This window comes from Lagopus leucura, unplaced genomic scaffold (genome assembly GCF_019238085.1).
Source record: "Lagopus leucura isolate 7727_CA_CO unplaced genomic scaffold, USGS_WTPT01 Super-Scaffold_100008, whole genome shotgun sequence".
Taxonomy (NCBI): domain Eukaryota; kingdom Metazoa; phylum Chordata; class Aves; order Galliformes; family Phasianidae; genus Lagopus; species Lagopus leucura.
The window spans coordinates 25,584,953-25,604,651 of record NW_024962265.1 but is presented as its reverse complement, the minus strand read 5'-3'; the positions used below and the strand labels follow the sequence as shown (position 1 = coordinate 25,604,651).

At 40.0% G+C, this 19,699-nt stretch overlaps 2 protein-coding genes across 2 annotated transcripts; both read left to right on the top strand.

Annotated features, from left to right (window-relative positions):
* Positions 1 to 10,336, top strand: IFRD1 (interferon related developmental regulator 1). The gene is made up of 12 exons (XM_042872413.1): positions 1 to 335; positions 1,963 to 2,067; positions 2,923 to 3,004; positions 3,404 to 3,528; positions 3,809 to 3,966; positions 5,202 to 5,252; positions 5,345 to 5,523; positions 5,622 to 5,730; positions 7,181 to 7,315; positions 8,228 to 8,356; positions 9,045 to 9,140; positions 9,644 to 10,336. Exons 1-12 carry the CDS (start codon positions 290 to 292, stop codon positions 9,731 to 9,733), a joined length of 1,305 nt encoding a protein of 434 aa, XP_042728347.1. The 5' UTR covers positions 1 to 289; the 3' UTR covers positions 9,734 to 10,336.
* A 1,580-nt stretch (positions 10,337 to 11,916) lies between these two features.
* LSMEM1 (leucine rich single-pass membrane protein 1) lies at positions 11,917 to 19,112 on the top strand. The gene is made up of 4 exons (XM_042872414.1): positions 11,917 to 12,184; positions 14,554 to 14,685; positions 16,756 to 16,896; positions 18,470 to 19,112. Exons 2-4 carry the CDS (start codon positions 14,559 to 14,561, stop codon positions 18,676 to 18,678), a joined length of 477 nt encoding a protein of 158 aa, XP_042728348.1. The 5' UTR covers positions 11,917 to 12,184; positions 14,554 to 14,558; the 3' UTR covers positions 18,679 to 19,112.
* The last annotated feature ends 587 nt before the right edge of the window (positions 19,113 to 19,699 follow it).

Sequence of the window (19,699 nt, the reverse complement as noted above, 5' to 3'; positions counted from 1 at the left end):
CGCTTTTAGCCCCGGGTGTCTGAGAGGAGAAAGATGCATCGACTCCGCTCGCGGGCCTTCACGGGGATTTCTGCCATCGCCGCCAGTTCGTCCTTCGCTTGCCTCCGCCAATCACCTCCGCTGCCCCGGCCCGAGAAGTCGGCCTCGCAAAGGCGTTGGAATAAAAAGCGATCCTGCTCTTCTATCGGCTGATTGTCGCTGATTCCCGGGCGGGGGGGAGCAGAGAGAGACCGAGACCCAGAGAGGGACCGAGGAGCCGAGCCGAGCCCAGCCGAGCGCCGCTGCGACCATGCCCAAGTCAAAGAAGCGAGGGAGCAACCACCAGCGGGGGGCCGGTGAGCGGGACGGGCGGGCGGGCGAGGGCTCCGCGCATGCGGCCTCGTAGGGCCTCGGGCCGCGCTGCCTCAACCGGCCGGGCCTCACCGGGGCGTGGCCGCGGAGCGCCGGGCCGGAGCCGGGCGCGGGCTGACGGGAACCGGCCGTGCGATCGCCACCTCACGCCGTTAGCGCGCATGCGCCCGGCTGCGCCGCGCTGGAGTGGGGGAAGGGGGGGGGCAACGGACGTGCCTGGCGCCGCCGGCAGCGCCCCGCGGCTGGTACCGCCCGGCGCCGCTGAGGGCCCGCAGGGGCCGCGGTAACAGCGCTGCGGCGCGTCCCGGGCACGCACGGCTCTGTGTGGGTTCTGTGCTGCCGGCAGTGCGGGTCTTAACCGAGACGGGCAGGGCTGCTGTCGTCAGTCCCGGGGTCTGCAGCGGCTGCGCGGCGCTGTCTGTGCGCGGGAGGCCGCTTATCCTAAAGGAGGGTTCCAGAACGCTCTTGGTGTGGAGCACGATTCGTGCGGAAAAGAGGTCGATGAGGTGTTGGTGACTGGAGAGCGTGGGGGCTTTGTTGGGTGGTGAGAAATCTCACTTGGGGCTGACATAGCGTCTGTCTGACTCACTTGAAGCAGACGATTCGCCGGGTCCTTGTGCAGCTGTTCTCATCCCAGTTTGAGGACGGCTGGCGGTGCTTTTTTTGCCGCTTCTCCTGCTGAAGAAGCCTGCTTGACACAGACGAGCATTGTGCATTGGGTTCTGGCATAATTTTTTTGCGTTGTAAATGATCCAAAAATAAATAGAAGATTAGAATCCTGAGTTCTGTGAAACGTATCTGAGAGCTGTTGAAGAAACACCGGTAAAACTATTGATTTTGTTAATCAGCTACGGCAGGTACTAAGAGCTAGGATAAGGCGGCAATAGGAGTGCATTATCAGCTCAAACCTGAACTCCTACTGCTCTAAAAATAGGGTAAGTTTATGGAAAGCTACAGAGATCAGCTTCTGGCGAAACAATGTTGCTTTCTTTGAAGATGCTGAAGGTAGTAAAAGGAGGCCTTATTGCAAGGATTTCCTCCTGTTGAATCTTCCAATCTTTTACCAATATTAAAAGTGAACAAAAACTACAGCTCTACGCTTAGAATCTTAACAGCTGGAAGGGTCGATGGGAGCCCGGGGTCAAGTGTTGCTGCTGATGCACATGCTGCACTTAATCCAGTAAATCCAGTAGTGAACTGGGTAATGTATGTTTGCCTGCATGTGTATCTTAGATCTGCTTGAAGTCCCTCAAAATTGGAAAAGATTTTAGAACAAGCTATTTTAGGTAGCTGGTTTTAACACATAATAAAATGCTATTTTTAAAGCACAGTCACAGGAAATTGCATAAACTTGATCTTGATTGTAGGAAGATATTAAATAGTGAGTTAGGAATTCTACCAATACTTTGAAAATGAGATGAGTTCTTTACCTATTACACTTGGTTTTTCTAGAACAAAGCTAAACAGATCTTTAGGAAGGGTGGGAGTGAAGGAGTTAGCTGGGAGAAGGACAGTGCTTTTTGTTTGCACATGTGCTCAGGGATTCTACTTTTAGTATTCAGATCTTTTTCCATGTGAAAATGACTAAACTGGTATTCATCTTTCTTTCAGGTGGTCAGCCCAGAAATGTGCAGCCTTTTAGTGATGAAGATGCTTCAATTGAAACTATGAGCCACTGCAGTGGCTTCAGTGATCCCGCTAGCTTCACAGAGGATGGTATATTATTTAATTTTTGTCTGTTCCTCTTGTATGAATACTAGACTGTAAGTAGCAGTAGCAATATAATGCCATTCTGTTAAATACTGCATGATTGTTCGTCTAGTGGAGAAAGTTACTGGTACACTCCACATTTCATGAGCCTCCTGTAAAACTGGTAAGCTTCTTTCAGTTGGAATTACAAATTACAATTTTTAGAGGGGAAAAAATCCCACAATTCTAGGATGTATTACATACAAGATATTGAATTTTTATAACTTAGTTGAGGTGATAGGGATTGTGGAAGAGTTTGACGTGAAGTGAATTGCGTTGTGTTTTGAACAAGATTTGTACTGTAGAAGGCTCTTCTATGGAAGCAGTAACTTGTCTCATCTGCCATCTCTTCTTGGGCTCTTGCTAATAACACTGTTGGGAGGGTGGAGCTCAAGGCCTGCTGCTGCTACAGTGGGGTAAGGCTGGGAGCCTTGGACAGGAAGAGAGGCTGTTGATGAGCTCAGTGCATCAACAGTGATGTTCCACTGTACTGCAGGGGTGGACAGAATGAAAATTCACTACTGACTTGGGTACTGGTTTTTCAGTTGTGCAAAACCTAAGTGAGACCTAATTAGCTTGTACGTTCATTCTTAGCGTGTGGACCAAACAGGTATAGAAACAGCATACGTGTATCAACAGGTTGTTTTTCATGAAGGTATTTCTAGGAGATATGTTGGATATAGTTGTAATGCTGAAAAATTCTGTTGCTGTCGTCTGTGATGAACTACTTTCTTATTAATACTTTCTGGTAGTTCTAGTATTTAGTGGTAGATGTGACTGCTAATGTGTATTAGTAGGACTAAACTATTTGTTATGGTTTAGGGCCTGAAGTTGATGAAGAAGCCACCCAAGAAGACTTAGAATACAAATTGAAGGGATTCATTGATCTTACATTGGACAAAAGGTATGATGTGCCTTGAAGAAATGAACTCGTATCTTGCTGGCTTACTGATAGAGTAAGGGAACTTATTTGGATGCTTATTGAAATTATGATTATTTCATGCTAGAGAGGACTTGTGTTTCTTTAGGATCTGAAGAGAACTTTCTCCTTCTGAGTGCTTAAATAAGTGAGAATCAAATTCTTTGCTAATAGTTCGAAGTAGCCTGGTTTACTGTTGCGAAATGCATTTCCAACCCAAATTTTTCTTAAGGGAAGAGGGTAATTTGTAATGCTTTGTACTTAACAGTATGACTGTAGATTGCTCTTGAGTGGGGACTATGCAGGTGGAGGCTACCATAAAGTCAAAGGCTGAGCTTTAACTGCTGTTGATTTCAAAGGAGATCTTCTTTTTTCTTCCAACAGTGCCAAAACAAGACAAGCAGCTCTTGAAAGTCTGAAAAGTGCTTTTTCTTCTAAAATATTATATGAATTTATAATGGAGAGGAGAATGACACTAACTGATAGCATTGAACGCTGCATAAAGAAAGGTAATTAGTGTGGTTACTGTTAGAAAGCAGCACTGGTGGTGAAATGCTTGTTTTAAAGAAGTTATCTTTAAGGCTTATCTAGTACTTTATAGAGCATTTAATTTTAGTTCTGTTAACTAATTTTTTTTTAGATGTCTTATTTTAACTGACCTAGAAAATTAACAGAAACAATACTGTGTATGCATTTCTGAATTCCTACTTAAAGATTTTTGAACAAGTATCTTTAAAGGAAGGCAGGAGTGTACAAGGAGATCACTCACCTTAGTATTTTAATGTCTAGGTAAGAGTGAGGAACTGTGTGCAGCTGCTGGACTTGCATGTCTTCTCTGCGTGCAGATGGGGTCGGGAATTGAAAGTGAAGAGATTTTTAAGACCCTTGGTCCAATTCTGAAGAAGATCGTCTCTGATGGAACAGCTAGTGTCCAAGCCAGGCAGGCTGTAAGTGTTTATAAGGTTCATATATTTTGCTTGCTAGTCAGGGGCATAGGGCAGATTAAAACAATCTCACTGTTGTGTAATCCAGAACTAAAGGTTACTGCACTAGTGTAAACAGCTAATGTTAAGTTCTGAGTGAAGCATAGCAGTTTTCATTATCTTAAAAAGCTCTACCTGAAGGTTGAATGCCATTCTCCTTCAACATGGGGACTTCAAACAAGAGCTGTTCCATCTCCTATTTTCTCATCCGTCTCAACTCAAAATATTTCAGTCTTGCTACTACAGTTCTGATGTACCTTTCTGTATTTATTTTAACAATAGAAGAACATTAGTTATGCAAATGTACATGAAGAAGTTATTAGCAGTAGATGTAAAATAATATACTTCATACACAGAATACTTCTGGTATTTGTTTGCCCAGACATCTGTAAATCAGTAGTATACCCAAAGTATTAACTGAGGTATAACTGAAGGTAGTCCAAAGCTCTTGACATTAACCTCTTGCAGAACATCAGAGTTTTAACTGATTTCTCTTATCATTGTCTTCATTATTACTTTCCCTAGTGTACTTTAGCTGCATTAAAATAGGTACTGCTAGCACAAGAAGTACAGTAGTATTATTTCAATAGAAGTCGCTTCTACAAACCAAAGCTGTTAAAGCTTGTTCTAGCATGTAACTTCAAGTTTAGTTCAGGATGCTGTGTGGTTAGTGCAGATGTTGCATTTGAAAATAAAATCTCTTTTTTGTAAGAACAATACAGGCAGTAGGGAAGGGTCTTGTTGGCCCTTGCAGTTAAAAGCTGAACTGTTCCAGGATAGGCTGTTGAAGCTGGTGTTTTCACACTATTTAACTGGAAGAGTGGGCACAGAGGCAGAAAGATTTCCCACAGCTGTAAATATTTTATACAGATCAGTAGTAATGGCATAATTTTTGCCAGTGGATTCCAGTGGGATTTAATATAATTGGGTGAAAGGAATGCTATGTACACTGCTTTGGAAGGACTTTGTATGTTGTACAAAAAGAAGGTGAAAGTTTGAGTGGCATATGTTGTATCCTGAGGGAAGAGAGAAACTTAGGTCTAAATGTTACGGAGTAGCTGGGTTAAACTATTGAGATTAATGCCCTAGCAGCTGGGGTTATAAAGACTTCTATTCTGCTAAGTTCCAAATGTCAGATTTAAGCATTTTGTCAAGTGACATCACCATCAAATACTGACAATTGTTTGTTTTTTGTCTAGTGTGCAACCTGCTTAGGGATTTGCTGTTTCATTGTCACCGATGACATTACGGTAAGGATAAGAAATACTTTTTATTATTGTCAATTTAAGAAAAATGTGCAAGTCTTCAGCAACTTCCATGTTCTTCTTTTTCTTCTCTTCAGGAGCTGTACTCTACTATGGAATGCCTAGAGAACATCTTCACAAAAGCTTATCCACGAGATAGAGACACGAACGGGGTATCAAGTACACCCAGTACTGTGCTTCACATCAGTGCGCTCTTAGCATGGACGCTGTTGTTGACCATTTGTCCAATGAATGAAGTGAAGAAGAAAATTGAAATGTGAGCATCTTGCCGGAAAACTACATTTGTAATTATCTTTTCTATATGCAGTGAAGCATTGTCAACAACATGTTAATGACATATGACTAATTCCTTAGGCACTTGCATAAACTCCCAAGTATGCTGTCTTGTGATGATGTCAACATGAGAATAGCTGCTGGAGAAACACTCGCTCTTCTGTTTGAGCTGGCACGCGAAACAGATGCTGTAAGTGTTGGTTTGCTGTTTCATTGCATTGAGGTGATGACGACAAATGCTTTAACTTGTGTTCTGCGGCATCTCTGATACCAGTAAGCGTCATATAATTCCCTGGGTGTGTTCTTGGTAGCAGGATGACCCCAGTATAATTGGATGTATGGCAAGACTTGACTGCAGTTCAGCTGTAATTTTTGCACTGACTTCAGTGGTGTACAACAGGACTAGATTAAAAATAAAATAATGCCGAATAAGTGTAACTAGAAATGCAGTATGTCAGCTTTAGCACCTAAATTGAATACCAGCTTTTTAAAGAGGAGAAAATATCCCTGGAATATCTTTTTTTTTTCTTTTTTTTTTCTTTTTTCCCCCAATATAAAACACAATTTGCTATAGTGGGAATATTCATTAGATGCTTACTGTTTGGAAATGAGTTCTAATGACTCCTAACCTGCACCATTCTGTTCTCGGCTGAAAATTCATCCTTTTGTACAACCAGTGTTTATTTCTAGTATTGTTTTTTTGTATCCTTGAGAGGAATAGCTAGTATTTTATTACACACAGCACCTCTGTCTGTTGTGGTCAGTTTGCAAATTAAGGAGGAACATTAAGTAAGGATATACAATACACTTAACACTACAAAACTTGAAAGGATATGCTGATGCTTCTGTATAATTTCAAACAGTAGGGAATTGAGTCTCAGCTGTGGAAAGAAAGTGAAACCAGAACTTGATCCTTTACTTGGTTAAGCTGTCTGCAAATAAAATATTTTACCATTGATCAGTTTACTTCAAAAACTGAGCAGTAGATTCAGTCCAGTCAGCTGACATGTTTGGATGAGATACTTGTTTTTTACATAAGTGGCTTATTCATCCAGCTCAACTGCACTGAGCTAGTTAATAGAGGGGAGAAAATACCTCATGCTGAGGAGTGATGCATTTTAAAAAATTTCTAACAATTTTCACATTTTCTAGTGCATGCAAGATTTATGACTACTTTTTCCTTAATGTCAGTCCTGTAGCATCTCATGATCCATCTCCAGAGGCATGAATTCTGTGCTAATGACCTGAAAGTGCCCTCAGCTTATCAGCAGGACTCCCAGCCAGGTTCAGCAGCAGATCAGTTAGGCAGTTTGAGGCCCTTGGAATTATTCAGCAGGACAGCTTGACAGGTATATGTTTATATGCACAGTGAAGGAGCTGAACTGTTTCATGGGGCTCTAAAACCAGCACAGAGTTGATAGCTTCGAATCGGATAAACTAGTGACTCCATTCTTAATGGCTTGAAGATCTTTAGTGACATCCGTGCCTCTTTAAATAATGAAGTATCAGTCTGTAGAGGTCTCCATGTCCAGAATTTGGAAAGATCAGTCTCTTGGAGGAATAGATACTGAGGCCAAACTTGAACATGTTTTCTTAATTTTTTTGTTTGTTTTTGCTTTATTTGTGTGTGTGTGAAACAGGATTTCTTTTATGAAGATATGGAACTTCTAACAGAGAAACTGCGAGCTTTAGCTACTGATGGAAATAAGCACAGAGCCAAAGTAGATAAAAGAAAGCAGCGATCTGTGTTCAGAGATGTCCTGCGAGCTGTTGAGGTAATTCTTCCGTCTTACTTGAGTGCATTGACTGTAACTGTAGTGTACAATTGAATCAAAATGCTCCTGTGATGAACTGGAATTTCTGTGAAAGGGGCAGAGATTTTAAACATTTCAGATTATTCTGCTAGTTTATGTTAAACAGAACTGCTTTTAAGAATGTATCAAAGTCAAATTTTACTTTCTTAACTTGGCTTTCATTTTGAAGCGGGCTTTTTCTGGTTAAGAGGCTAAGCATTGTATTATAAACACTAAATTCCTTTTATTTTATATCACAAACAGTTTTTATTTTAATACAAAACTTTGCAGTACATTCAGGTTATTGTAAAATAATGTAGAATCTTGTAATGAATTGATATGTGCATAATGAACAAAAAGGAGTGTAGGAGTGAGGCACGTTCCTCTGTTGAGAGCCAAATAAAAGGTTGTGTATTGGTAGGTGGGGGTTGTTGTCCTAATTCTTGTGCATTGCAGAAGCCAAGGAGAAGGCTTTGAAGTTGTTTGAATTGACCTTTGAGACTACCTGCAGAGCAATCTGAGCCATTTACTGGCACCTCTTACATCCCACTGTCACCAGTGTAGCTTTCTTCAAGGTGGGATATAAATTTGACACAGAGTGACTCATGCTCAGAACTATTTTTTCTGGAGATGAGCCCAGTTCTTTAAGTCAGTTTCAAGATGAAAGTCAGTTACATATTCTTCAAAAGCTTTCTGACGAGAAACATTACCTTCAAGTCTCTAGATGAGATTTAACTTTAGGTGCATGTTGGCTTATGAATTGATAAGACTTACATAGTATGCATGTTAGATTATTTGTGAAATTTTGATGTGCAGAATGAGCCTAATGAAAATAAAGTACTGGAGAATATTTAAATTGAAATTGTAAGTGATTTTTCCTTTCATTTTGGACAGGAGCGAGACTTTCCTACAGAGACAGTGAAATTTGGACCTGAGCGCATGTATATTGACTGCTGGGTTAAAAAACAGACTTATGATACCTTCAAGGAGATTCTGGGGTCAGGGATGCAATATCATCTGCAGGTGAGCTGCTGTCACATGCTCGAACTGCTGCTGTCTGGGGATTGTCTCTTCCCTGTTTAGTAATTGGAACAGCGAATCAAAATTGTGGGTGGAACTAGTTAAATTTGTTTTTCATGTTACCAGTTTTATAAGACAGGAGTTATAAAAAGTAATAAAAAACCACTGTTTTGAAACACTTTGCTGTTCATTTCAATTTGGCAAAGTAAAAGCCCTGCTTGCCTGCCTGTATCTTGTATCGAGATGTATTTTAATATTCTCCCGAATTTCGTTTCAGTAGAACAGTGTAGTCAGATGGCTGCTACAAAGCAGTGTCCATTTATAACTAAGCGAAGTGTGGGCACGTAACAAATATCCTAAATTTTTCAAATGTAGCTTCTACATGCAGATACAACAAATTGGTGTGTTGTGAAACATACAGATCTGTGTCCAGGTACTTAAACTTGTGCGAAGGATGTAGCAGAGCAGTGTCTTACTTGCTGGGACATATGAAAATCAGTGGGGGTGGTTGTGCTTTTTCCCAGGAGGGCAGTTTTAGTTCTTGACCTCGTTCTGATAGAAGGAAGAAGTGTTCCCTGGCTTAATTGCAAGAGGTTTCTTACTGGGATACGGGTATTTCTTAACAGCCCTTTTTCACCTTCATTGGAAGGGAAACCTGCTATGTGATTTTTTTTATTTTTTTTTCCTTTAGTCAAATGACTTTCTCCGGAATGTGTTTGAGCTTGGTCCACCAGTCATGCTAGATGCTGCAACTCTTAAGACAATGAAGATATCCCGATTTGAAAGGGTAGGTTATTGCACCTTCATGTATTTATGTATCATGCTAGTTCTCCTGAATTAAGTAGTGTTCAAGTCATAGACTTTAGGAGATGCAAACTTTAAGCTTGTACCTTGAAACCAAGCCCCATATTGTCCCAAATGAAACTAAGTCTTGCTTGTAGGTGTCTCTGAGCTCTTTAGCTTTTACATTGGCACCTTCTGCTGTACTCCCAAGTGTGGATCTGAGGACTGATTAGTTTGTTGATTTGGTGTCTGATTTTTAGGTTTTTGGGTGGGGATGTTCAGGAAATAGTATAAACTGAGTCTTTATAGAAACAGTTCCTTGAACTCCCTAGTGACAAAGAGATACTGGGAGGATGGGTGCCTTTGTTACGTTGGCAGTGCAAACATGAACATGTACATGTCTTACACAGTTCCCTTTAAATGTTTGCATATTAAAATGAATCTCTGAGGGACGTCGACCTTTTGAACAACTGTGTGATTAACTTAATTCCTCTTTTTATTTTGTAGCACTTATATAACTCAGCAGCATTCAAGGCTCGGACAAAAGCAAGAAGTAAATGCCGTGACAAAAGAGCAGATGTGGGGGAATTTTTTTAGATCTCTGTGGAGCTTAATTTTAAGTCTTTGATAATTAAAATAAATTTGTAACCTTTGAATGACTTTTTTAATTTCAATAGTCACAGCTTGCACTTGTGCACAGGGGTAATGTACAAAATCTGTAAATAGAATGCATGTCGCTCAGTTGCATATACACTGTACATAGATGTAAGACTGGGTGTGGGGTACATTGTAACACTTGGATTAGGGGTAACTTGATCCAAACCTGAACATATTGTAACTCAACTGTTAAATGGGGTGCATACATGTAATCAACTGCCATGTGTCAGATTTGATTACTTACTTTATAGTAAGGTAAATTAAGTGATTCATTGACCAGGTGTTTGGGTAAGATTGTGTTAATATGGAAGGATGAACTTGTTCATGTGAAATGAGTTTTAGTACCTTTTAAAACTGAAAGTGGCAGATGAACAAATAAATTCCTCTGTAGTATGAACTTATGTTGTGAAGGGAGCTGTGGAGCTGAATTACCTTCACTCACAAGGAAGCGGTAAAAAAGTTACTTGCCTCCATGTAAAATAAGGATTCATATGTTTTGAAATCAGGTGTTTAATTTTTGGAATAAAGATGTTTCTCACTGTATTCTTTGTCTTAATTTGGTTACTACTCTGATGAAAAGTTATAGTGCTAGTACAACCTAAATGGTGAAAGAGAGGGGTTTATTTTACACACAACTACTGTTGCTTGCCTGTTGCAAAGTGTGGCCAAGGTGGTCTTAACTGTGTTACCTGAAACAACTGCTTTGTTTGGGAGCTGTATCTTGTATGTGATCTGCATAGCAGCCGGTTGTTGGTTTCTTATCAGTTTGGTAATGGGCAACAATCTGCGGACTAAGGGTTTTTCTAGTTTTGGTGCTACAAAATCTCTCTTGCCTGACCAGAGTCATTCTAAATACCCTGTTCCATATAAAAAACTACACCTTAAATCGAGTTTCCCTCTCTAGAGGACTGAAATGTGCTGATAATAGACTTGTGTGGGGACAGTGAGGGAATTTATGTGAAGACCAAGATCAGCCAGAGCTGCTGCATCAGACCATCTGCAAACGCATGTGCTTGTTTCAGCCTGATCTCTGAACCACGTCAAACTGACTGCACTTGCTTGGCCTAAGGCTCGTGGTTCTCCCCTTGAATCGTTTGTTCCTACAAGCCTGCTGGTCTCTGGCTGTGGGTGGTCGCCTTTGCTGAACTGCACCAGCACAGAGTAGCGCTTGTGAGACCTTCCTGTGCTTCCGGAGGTTTGCGAAGCATCCAGTGCCTCTGTGCAGATGGTCGGGCACGTGGTTCCCCTTTCCCCCAGAATGCTGTAGGTGCCAGCTGCAGAGACTGGGATGGCGTCCAAGGCTGTTAAGAGGGGAGGAGATGGGCTGTTTTGCTGCCTGCTCGAGATCTGGTGATATTTTAGACTTTTCCAAGCTTAGAACAGGAGAGCGTTAAGTTTTTGCCTTGCAGTTAGGATGGTGTTAGGAATCTTTCAGGGATGGAAGTGGGATAATCTTGATTGATTGATTGCATGTCCTGGTTTGAATGGAGGGTTTTTAGGGGACCAAACAAGAAGGGAGCAAGCTGCATTACTGGTACAGCTACTGATAGTGCAGCTTCAGAGATTGTCACAATATAGAGGCAAACTGAGTCAGTAGGTGCATCACCTTGTGCTCTTTCCTGAAAGAAAAGTGTATTCATGGTCAGTTTAACATACGTTAATGTGGAAGTAGAGAATTGCTTGAGAAAAGTTTTGTTGTTTTGACCCATGCTCCCTGTTAGCATCGGCTGCCTGTCAGTGGTGTGCTGTAACATTATGTTCTGCAATGTTAGCAACAGAAAAAAAACAGCAATTGAAAAGTCTTTCCATGAACTATCAGTACTCACAATCAGCTTAGAGTGTTTTTTCTGGGTGCTGTACAGATCGGTCCAGGTGGTAATATATTTGAATTTGTAAGGTGTTGGAGGAGGAAAGTAACTTTTCCAGTTGATGCCTTTAAAGTACATATAACTGCAGTCATGTAGAAATGACTTCTGCATAGCAAACTCGTTACTCATAACTGCAGTAATATCGCTATGACGTTTTTTCGTAGCAAACTAGTTTTAAAAAGGAATCATAAAGCAAAGGTTTAGTGAAATATTGATCTTCAATAACGCATTATGTTTCCATTATAGGATATTTAATGATTCCAATATATTAAAGAGCTGTGCATATGCTGGTTTCCTTTTAAACAGTTCAATACGGTGAAGTCAGTGTGCTTGGCTGAGATTAACGCTAAATATAGATCCATAGAGACAGTCTGTTTCATGACTGCCTTCATGGGTCCTGCAGGGGCTGACAGGCTCCTATGGGGCTAAAAGTGGAGGGGAACAGCAGTACAAGTTCTGCTCTGGGGCTTTGGCACGGGCTGAGTTCCTCCACACTGGCCTTTTACCTGAACGTGGCTATGTTGTAAGTAACATTTCATTTTCTTGTTATTTTAATTCCTTCTAAGCTAGTTTTTGTTGTTTCTTTTTTCTTTTTTTTTTTCTTTTTCTCCTGTTGAGAACTTCCAGTGTCTTCACGCTAAGTTCTAATTTTATTACAACAATCTAGGGAGAAATTTAGAAATCAAATGAGGAAAAGTTCTTTAAAGAAGGTTAAAGTGCGAGAAAGACTGGCAAAGTGTAACCAATCCAATGTTTTAGTTTGTTGGAAGACTCGTCAATACCTTTGGCCAGTAGCACTGATGTATCCTCTCACATTTATTCGAAATATCACCAGAAAATAAAACATAGGGTTTTCCTTCACCGCAGTAGCATGCACAGTGAGGAAGTCGGTTTCAAATAACAATGAAATTAGAAATGTGTAATTCCACTGATAGCAATGTATGAAAGGTACTCACATTTATTACAGCTCAAGCTGTTAAGGAGTCTTTCCTGAAGCTGCAGGGAGGTACTAATCAGAATATCCCAGAGAAATAACTGCTCTTTGGAAGCTAAAAATAACCAGAAGCGTTTGTGCATGAGATGGTAGCTTTGAGCATGCTGTTGTAGGAATGCACGGCTCTGTGTGGCTGCAGCTGGCCATGAGTGTGCTTGTGGGGAGACGCAGTGAGAGTGCAGGTGGCAGTGGGGCTGGCCGAGGCGTGATCCCACACCATGTGACGTTCCAGGGCAATGGAAGTGCATACAACCTTCTGCCTTGAAGCTACTGCTGCACAAAGGGAAGTCAGGTGCTAGGTACAGTTCACCTCTGCTACCTTATTTTTGTGTTTTTCAGCAATTCTGAAGGGAGAAAAAAACAAGCTGCAAGCTTGTCTTCTGCTCTACTAAATATAAATGTAAAAGTATACATGTAGGCCTGTCAGTTTCCATTATTAGAACTCCCACTGTCAGGAGTGATTTAAGCACTTACTCTTCAGTGCTTAAAACTCAGGGAATGCTTAGCTATGTGCTCAAATCTGAGGGAATTGTGGCAATCTTCTCTTGTAAGGGAAAGGTGTTTTCTATAGCCATTTATGCCTGTATTCCTCAAACATTTTAGTTAGGTTTTCCAGTGAAGTGCTGAGTTAGGAATCCAGTCGCAGTGTTTTTTTGTTTATTGGAGAGGGACGGAGGGGGTGGCATGTCGAGGGGACGATTCAACTTGTCTAAGATTCAGAAATCACCTGTAGGTGCTTAACATCTTTCATCAGGGTGAGGCTTACATCTCATGAAGTGCTAAGTTGTGTTTGGCAGGCAAGACTGAACGTGGGGATTTGATAAAATATTCAGTGTGTAAGATTTGTTCAACATTAGGGCTAAACTAACCATTGCAAGCTCCAGCTTTACATTCATTGGCAAGGAAAGGTATCTTTAGACTGCAATTCTAAGGTCTAGAATGACATCTAAATAGAAGAGGCATATTTCCTGGAGAAACATATTTTTCTTCAGTAATTGCAGTGGGAGTTTTCAGTGACCAGTGTGGTCTAAGTTGCCTTGTTAGAGCGACTGCATCTCTTGATGGCTAGAACTGTGTGCTTCAACACATAGAGGAGCCTGTTTAGGTAGTGCTTATTCTTCATAGCTGAATTTGTATAATCACTGAAACATTTCACACACCCAGACTGCACTGACACACTTTCTTGTTAGGCCTCAATCAGTGTTTTTCTTAAGGCAAAGCGTAATGGTCTGAAGAAAAGGTTTGGCATCAGACTTTAACTCATCCATAATTAACATTTATATGAAGTACAACTAATTCATAACTTTTTCCCCCCATTATTCACAAATAATAACTTCACAGTGACACTACAAGGTGCATGCATAGGCAGACCTGTATTCTTGCTTATTCTTACCCCCTATACCCATACCTGCCTTGTGGCCATGTCTCATCACTGAATAGTTCTGTGCTGAAAGTGCAGGATCTATGTGACATCCTTGCTGTTGATGCTGGTGAAGATTTGACTTTCACTGTGGTCAGGTATCACTCTTCATCTTAATAAGTATCCACCAAACTAGAAGAAGTTATATGATTGAATATCTAATGCCCAAATAAATACTAGTGAAACAGATATTCTCTCTCCACACATACATATATGCATACATATGTGCAATTATATGTATATATGTGTACATGTATACATAAATGTGCATTCACAGGTACACAGATACGATGCAGAGATGAAGCTTTGTCAGAATAAGTACAATAACACACTGGGTTAGCCATGTCTTCAAGTGTGCTGGTCCTTCAAATCTCTAAATGTTAGGGGTTGTTACAGCTGCTTCTCACATCAGGACACCTACTATTACCAGTCAATTTACATCTTTATAGCTTAACTTTTTAATTATAATTTCTTCTAGATACAATGGAGAAAACTTCTTTGGAAATTAACCTCCCCAATACTGATGAAGAAAGAAAGCTTTACGTAGTTGATTCCTTAAACAACCTGAACAAACTAAATGTTTGCCCAGATGAATTTCAGCGTCCACTGGGTGCGTATGGCAATGTTTCGTGTTTATTCTTTGCACACAAATAGGCTATAAAATAAATTGAAAACACTAATGACATCGTACTGCGCAGGTGTTAACAGCCCAATAGATGAATATGTCAAACTCTGCATTGAAAATTTTAAGGAAAAAAAAAAAAAAAAAGGCATAGTTTAAACCATATGAATGGTTTAGCTACTGCTTCAGGTGTCAGGTTCTAGGAAATCCCTACATTTGACTAAAGATTCACTGTGAAGCCTGAATTTGTCCCTCTTTTCCACCTGAGTCCATCAGACAGGGTAATTTCTCTAGTACTGCGCAGTCTATACTTCTTCCATGGATAGCACTGTAACTCTTCCCAAGCACTAAAATTCACTGGTGGCAATAGAAATGCCGGTGAATTTCTGTTCATTCTTCTAAGGCATATCTCCTAAGGACTCAAGTGTGAAGCATCTTAAGAGGCTTTTAAGCATTTTGATTCACAGAATCTCTTTAGTTTGTGATATGAGCTCTTCCACTTCTATTGCTTTTCAAATCATAAAGTCATAGAATGTCCCCAGTTGGAAGGAATGCACAAGGATCATCAAGCCTAATTCCAGAGTCCGCATTGCATCACCCCAAACTCAGACTGTATGTCTGACAGTGTTGTTCAAACGCTCCTTGTACGCCAGGAAGCTCAGTTCCAGTGCCCACCACCCTCTGGTGAAGAATCTTTTCCTGGCATCCAGTCTGTACCACCCCTGACACATCTTCATGCCATTTTCTTGGGTTCCTTCACTGTCACCGGAGAGCAGAGATCAGGTTTTATTTACTGTAATGGCAAAATTCACTGAAGGGAAGGTATGGAACTACAGAATGTTTGGGATTCAAAGGGCCATACGTTAATAATCCTTCTAGTTAAGTAGCTTAATATATATAATATACCTTTCCATATTTAAATAACTTTTTGCTACTCAACAGTAAATAAAGGTAGCCTAATGCATATTTTATGAATCCACTTGTAAAGTGCTTTGTATTCTTCTAGAACTATTCTTTTTTAACACAGAGAGTTACTGTTTTTTTAACGTTTTTTTAAAGCTTGGAAAGATTTAGGTAAGATAAATATTGAATTTGTCTTATTCAGCAGCATGAAATTCTAGTTCTCTTGCCAGAAAATCAATGAGAGCTGTGTCGTACTTTTCAGTTTAGTAAATACTACATTCTCATGAGCAATCTGTTTAGCAGTATAGCAGATGCCCAGTTAGGTCAAAAAATGATGTTTCAGGAGTGTTGCAGTACTCACGGCAATCCTTTCATCCAATAGCTTAGTATGACCTGGCATAATCAAACACATTAGCAGGTTAAAAGCTATTCAAAATGTAAACACATTTGGATTGCCTTGGTAGCAGCCATGCAAAAATTTCTTCATGTTTTAAACGATAAAAATTTTCCCACTCTTTGCAGCATGACAAGAGTCTGTGTTCAGTGATTCTTTGCAGCACTGTAGCCTGGCAAGCTCAGCCAGTATGAAGCATTCATCATGCAGAGCAAGCATGGAATATTTCTGAGAACTCTGTAGATAGCTTACTGTTCTTGAGAGTAGTAGCAGGACGTCACCTTCCTTTTTATTCTAATTAGAAAGCAATATTGGTGCAGGTGCATAGTATATGATGATTTGTTATGAATGCTAAGGGAAAAAAGCACAATGCCTCCCAAATATTAAAAAATGTAATCTTACCTGATGCAGGAGCACGTTAAATGCAATAAAGAAAAACTGAGGTATTCCCAGTGATCTCCTGCTAGTTCAGCCAATTGTTCAGCCCCAGGTTTGTTCATTGTTGGAGCACTACTATGGCACATGCATCCTTCCCTCAGCTTTTTCACTACAGGCTCAGTTGCAAAACTGTCAGAGATTTCTACCATGAAATCTCTGAAATCTCATGAAATAAGCATAACTTTCTCATGGTCTTCACTTGACTTCACCTATTATCATTAGGGCGTGTTGCCACATTTCATAGGATCATAGAATTAATGTCGTGCTTATTCTAATGAAACTGATCAAACTTTATCACCAAATGACTTGTCATCTCTTTACAGGTGAGGACGTTGAGAGCACTGGTGGTACTAGAGAGAACCTAACAGGGAGCAAAACAAGAAACCAGTGCTACTTCTTCATTGCCTTCATTCTTACTTTGATTGTCAGTTTGGCAATTGTTTCATTTGTAATATTCTTAATAAGTAAGTACAGCAAACAGTGATTCTTAAAAATTTGGGACTATGGAGAAGAACTTTGCTGAAATGTGTCATGCTACCTTATAACATCCTACTGCTGTATATGCATGACCAAAGTCTTTAGCTAGGTGTGGGCAGTGGGTCCTTAGTATAGAAGCACAAGCCTCTGTTCTCTGTGCTACAAGGCACAACTTTGTTCTTTGTGCAGAGGTTTTGTCAGCTTAAACAGCTGTCAAGAATTGAGCTCAGCAGTGTGAAGGTTTGTCCCTGGAAACTCCAATATTAAATTGAATTTTTAAGACAACTATATGGCAGTGATTAAGCTTTTTGTATATTTCCAGAGGAAATTCAGTATTAGTGACTTTTCACTGAAACTGGAATTGCACTAAAGCTAGCACCTAAATCAAGCTCCTTTTAGATATTATCCTTTTTTCTGAAAGACCTGAAAACTGCAGCTAAGAACTGATGGGAAAGTGTTTGGAACTAAGAAAACCTCAAATAAACAAAAAATCAGATAATAGCATCAAGTCTGTAGACATATTTACTACTCCACTTGGGCTGGACTGATTGAGATACATCAGCTAACATTGCTGAGCTCAGAGCTACAGATGGCCTTACTTTATGGAGCCTTTGTCGTCTTGGGGCTTTCTGTACTGATTGCATTGGACAGCATGAGGTATGTTGTTTTCATGCACAAGTCCATTCTGAAAGAATTGTAATCCATGAGAAATTAAGATTATTTTTACTCTATAGTAGGAATTTAGCAAAAATCCTTTTTTCCTTCTTGAGAGAAAATCCTAAACCTTGACTGAACTTGCTCACAAGCTCTCAAGAGACAAAGCGTAAGACAAATACGCAAGCAAAACATTAAGTGGCATGATTGTAAAACACTAATTAAAACATCCACTGTTTGAATTTCAGATATATTTAACGGGCTGCTGCTAAGTGTGCAGATAAATGAGTAATGTGCCCCTCAAGCAGAAAAACTGTAAAATAACTAATAGTGAGAAGGTTACTTGAGGGATTAAAGAAGTTTGCTTGGGCTTGGAAATGGTACAGTAGCTCCAGAAGTGTATATAATGGGTACTGCACACTGGTATTCCAGAGGAACACCGCCTTTCAGTGCCAATATTTACAAGAATTCTCCTTTAAACTAAATGCTTTAGGAAAGCAAATGCTGTGGCTGTAGCCTTTGTTGTGCTTTACTAAGTGTGCTTCTAGAAAAACATAGGTGAGTAGTGCCCAGAAATAGCAACTTGGAGCCATTTAATAACACGTTTTCTCACAAACACAAATGGAAAGGATACACTCCTGGAGACTGCAAAATATGTCTGAGACAGAGTATTTGGTTGTATTACACTGCTCTGTAGTTACAAAAAAGTGTATATATAAACACTTAAAGAATTCAGTGAGCAGGTTAATCCACAGGTGCCTAACTTTTTCCCATTGGATTCTGCTTTTGTTTTCCTGTTTAATATTGTCATAATTCCCAACAATCTCACATGGGAGTACAAGAGAGGGTAGTGATGCTTTTAACTTAAATGCTGACAATTTAATGTGATGTATTTTCCTTTCCAAGTTCAAACTAGAAACAAGATGGACCAAATATCAAGCAGACTCATATCTGAAAGGAAGAACATAGAAGAGCTTAAGAAAATGAACAATATGATACTTAAGTATCTAAATCAATCAGGAATGATGGAAAAGGAAAGATACCTCTTCACACAGTCTCCTGAGCTTCATGATTACTTCTTCACCCATCCAGAAATGAAAGTCTCTGGAAAATAGATCTACTCTGGAATGAAACTCAGCATCACTTTATTCATGTATTCAGATGTTTTCACGTATGATATACAGACATTCTGATATGGTCACAGGAAAATTACAAAGGCTATCTGAATGAAAAATATTAGAAAAGAATATTGGATTCTGTTTGATGTGAACACAGATTTTGAAAACTAAGCCCATGTAATTCACTATGAACAGTGAATGGTCAACAATTTTCAGTAGCTTCAGATTCTCTGTGCGTTCTAAATTACAGAGCTAGGAGCTTAGTTTTACTTCAGATGTAAGAGATCACATAGAATAGTGATTTTTACTCAAGTGATTCCTGCATGGCCTTGTTGACATTGGAACAACTTCTGTCTTTGCTTCTATATTATTTGTATTCATGGATAACTGCAGATTTCATCACTTACAAATAAATACAGTTTTGCCACTGAGTTTGGTGGTCTGTATTTCTGTGTGTCTGAACAGATTGACACCACTTCTTAAAAAAAAATAATAATCCAAAAACCAATAACTAAACCTGACTAAAAACTAATCCTTTCATAACACGTCATATTCAACCCTAATTACTAAGGAGTGAAAGTGGGTGCCATATTGTCTTACATGGAAAATGGGTTTAGATAACTTGGTCTGGTAGCATCTATCTCATGATACTGCTAGCACATTCTACTCAGTATTTGTTGGCAGCTGTTGGGGGAAGACCAAGTGTTTTTATAAAGTGATAAGGGGAAAATGATGTATGTACATGTACTCTTCCCTATGGTTGCTGTTGGCCGCTGCCAGAGAAAGGCCACAGGGCCTGATAAAGGTCTGCACTGAGTGTTCTTGTTTTAAAAATGGTCCAGAGAGTAAAAGCAGCAGCTGCTGCTTTCTCAATTTGACTTCACACAGCTGTGGAGACCAAGACCCAAAAGTGCAGTCATATAAAGAATTGGTGGGTAGCTTTGTCATTTTAGTATTCAGATTCTGATATGGTGTGCACATTAAGAAGCTACCTCAATTACCAGTAAACAAATTGGTT

Coding starts and splice junctions, on each gene's coding strand:
- IFRD1 (XM_042872413.1), top strand. CDS start 290: ATGCCCAAGTCAAAGAAGCGAGGGAGCAACCACCAGCGGGGGGCCG. Junction 336..1,962: donor CAACCACCAGCGGGGGGCCG/GTGAGCGGGACG, acceptor TCTTTCTTTCAG/GTGGTCAGCCCAGAAATGTG. Junction 5,524..5,621: donor GTGAAGAAGAAAATTGAAAT/GTGAGCATCTTG, acceptor CTAATTCCTTAG/GCACTTGCATAAACTCCCAA.
- LSMEM1 (XM_042872414.1), top strand. CDS start 14,559: ATGGAGAAAACTTCTTTGGAAATTAACCTCCCCAATACTGATGAAGAA. Junction 14,686..16,755: donor TGAATTTCAGCGTCCACTGG/GTGCGTATGGCA, acceptor ATCTCTTTACAG/GTGAGGACGTTGAGAGCACT. Junction 16,897..18,469: donor ATTTGTAATATTCTTAATAA/GTAAGTACAGCA, acceptor TTCCTTTCCAAG/TTCAAACTAGAAACAAGATG.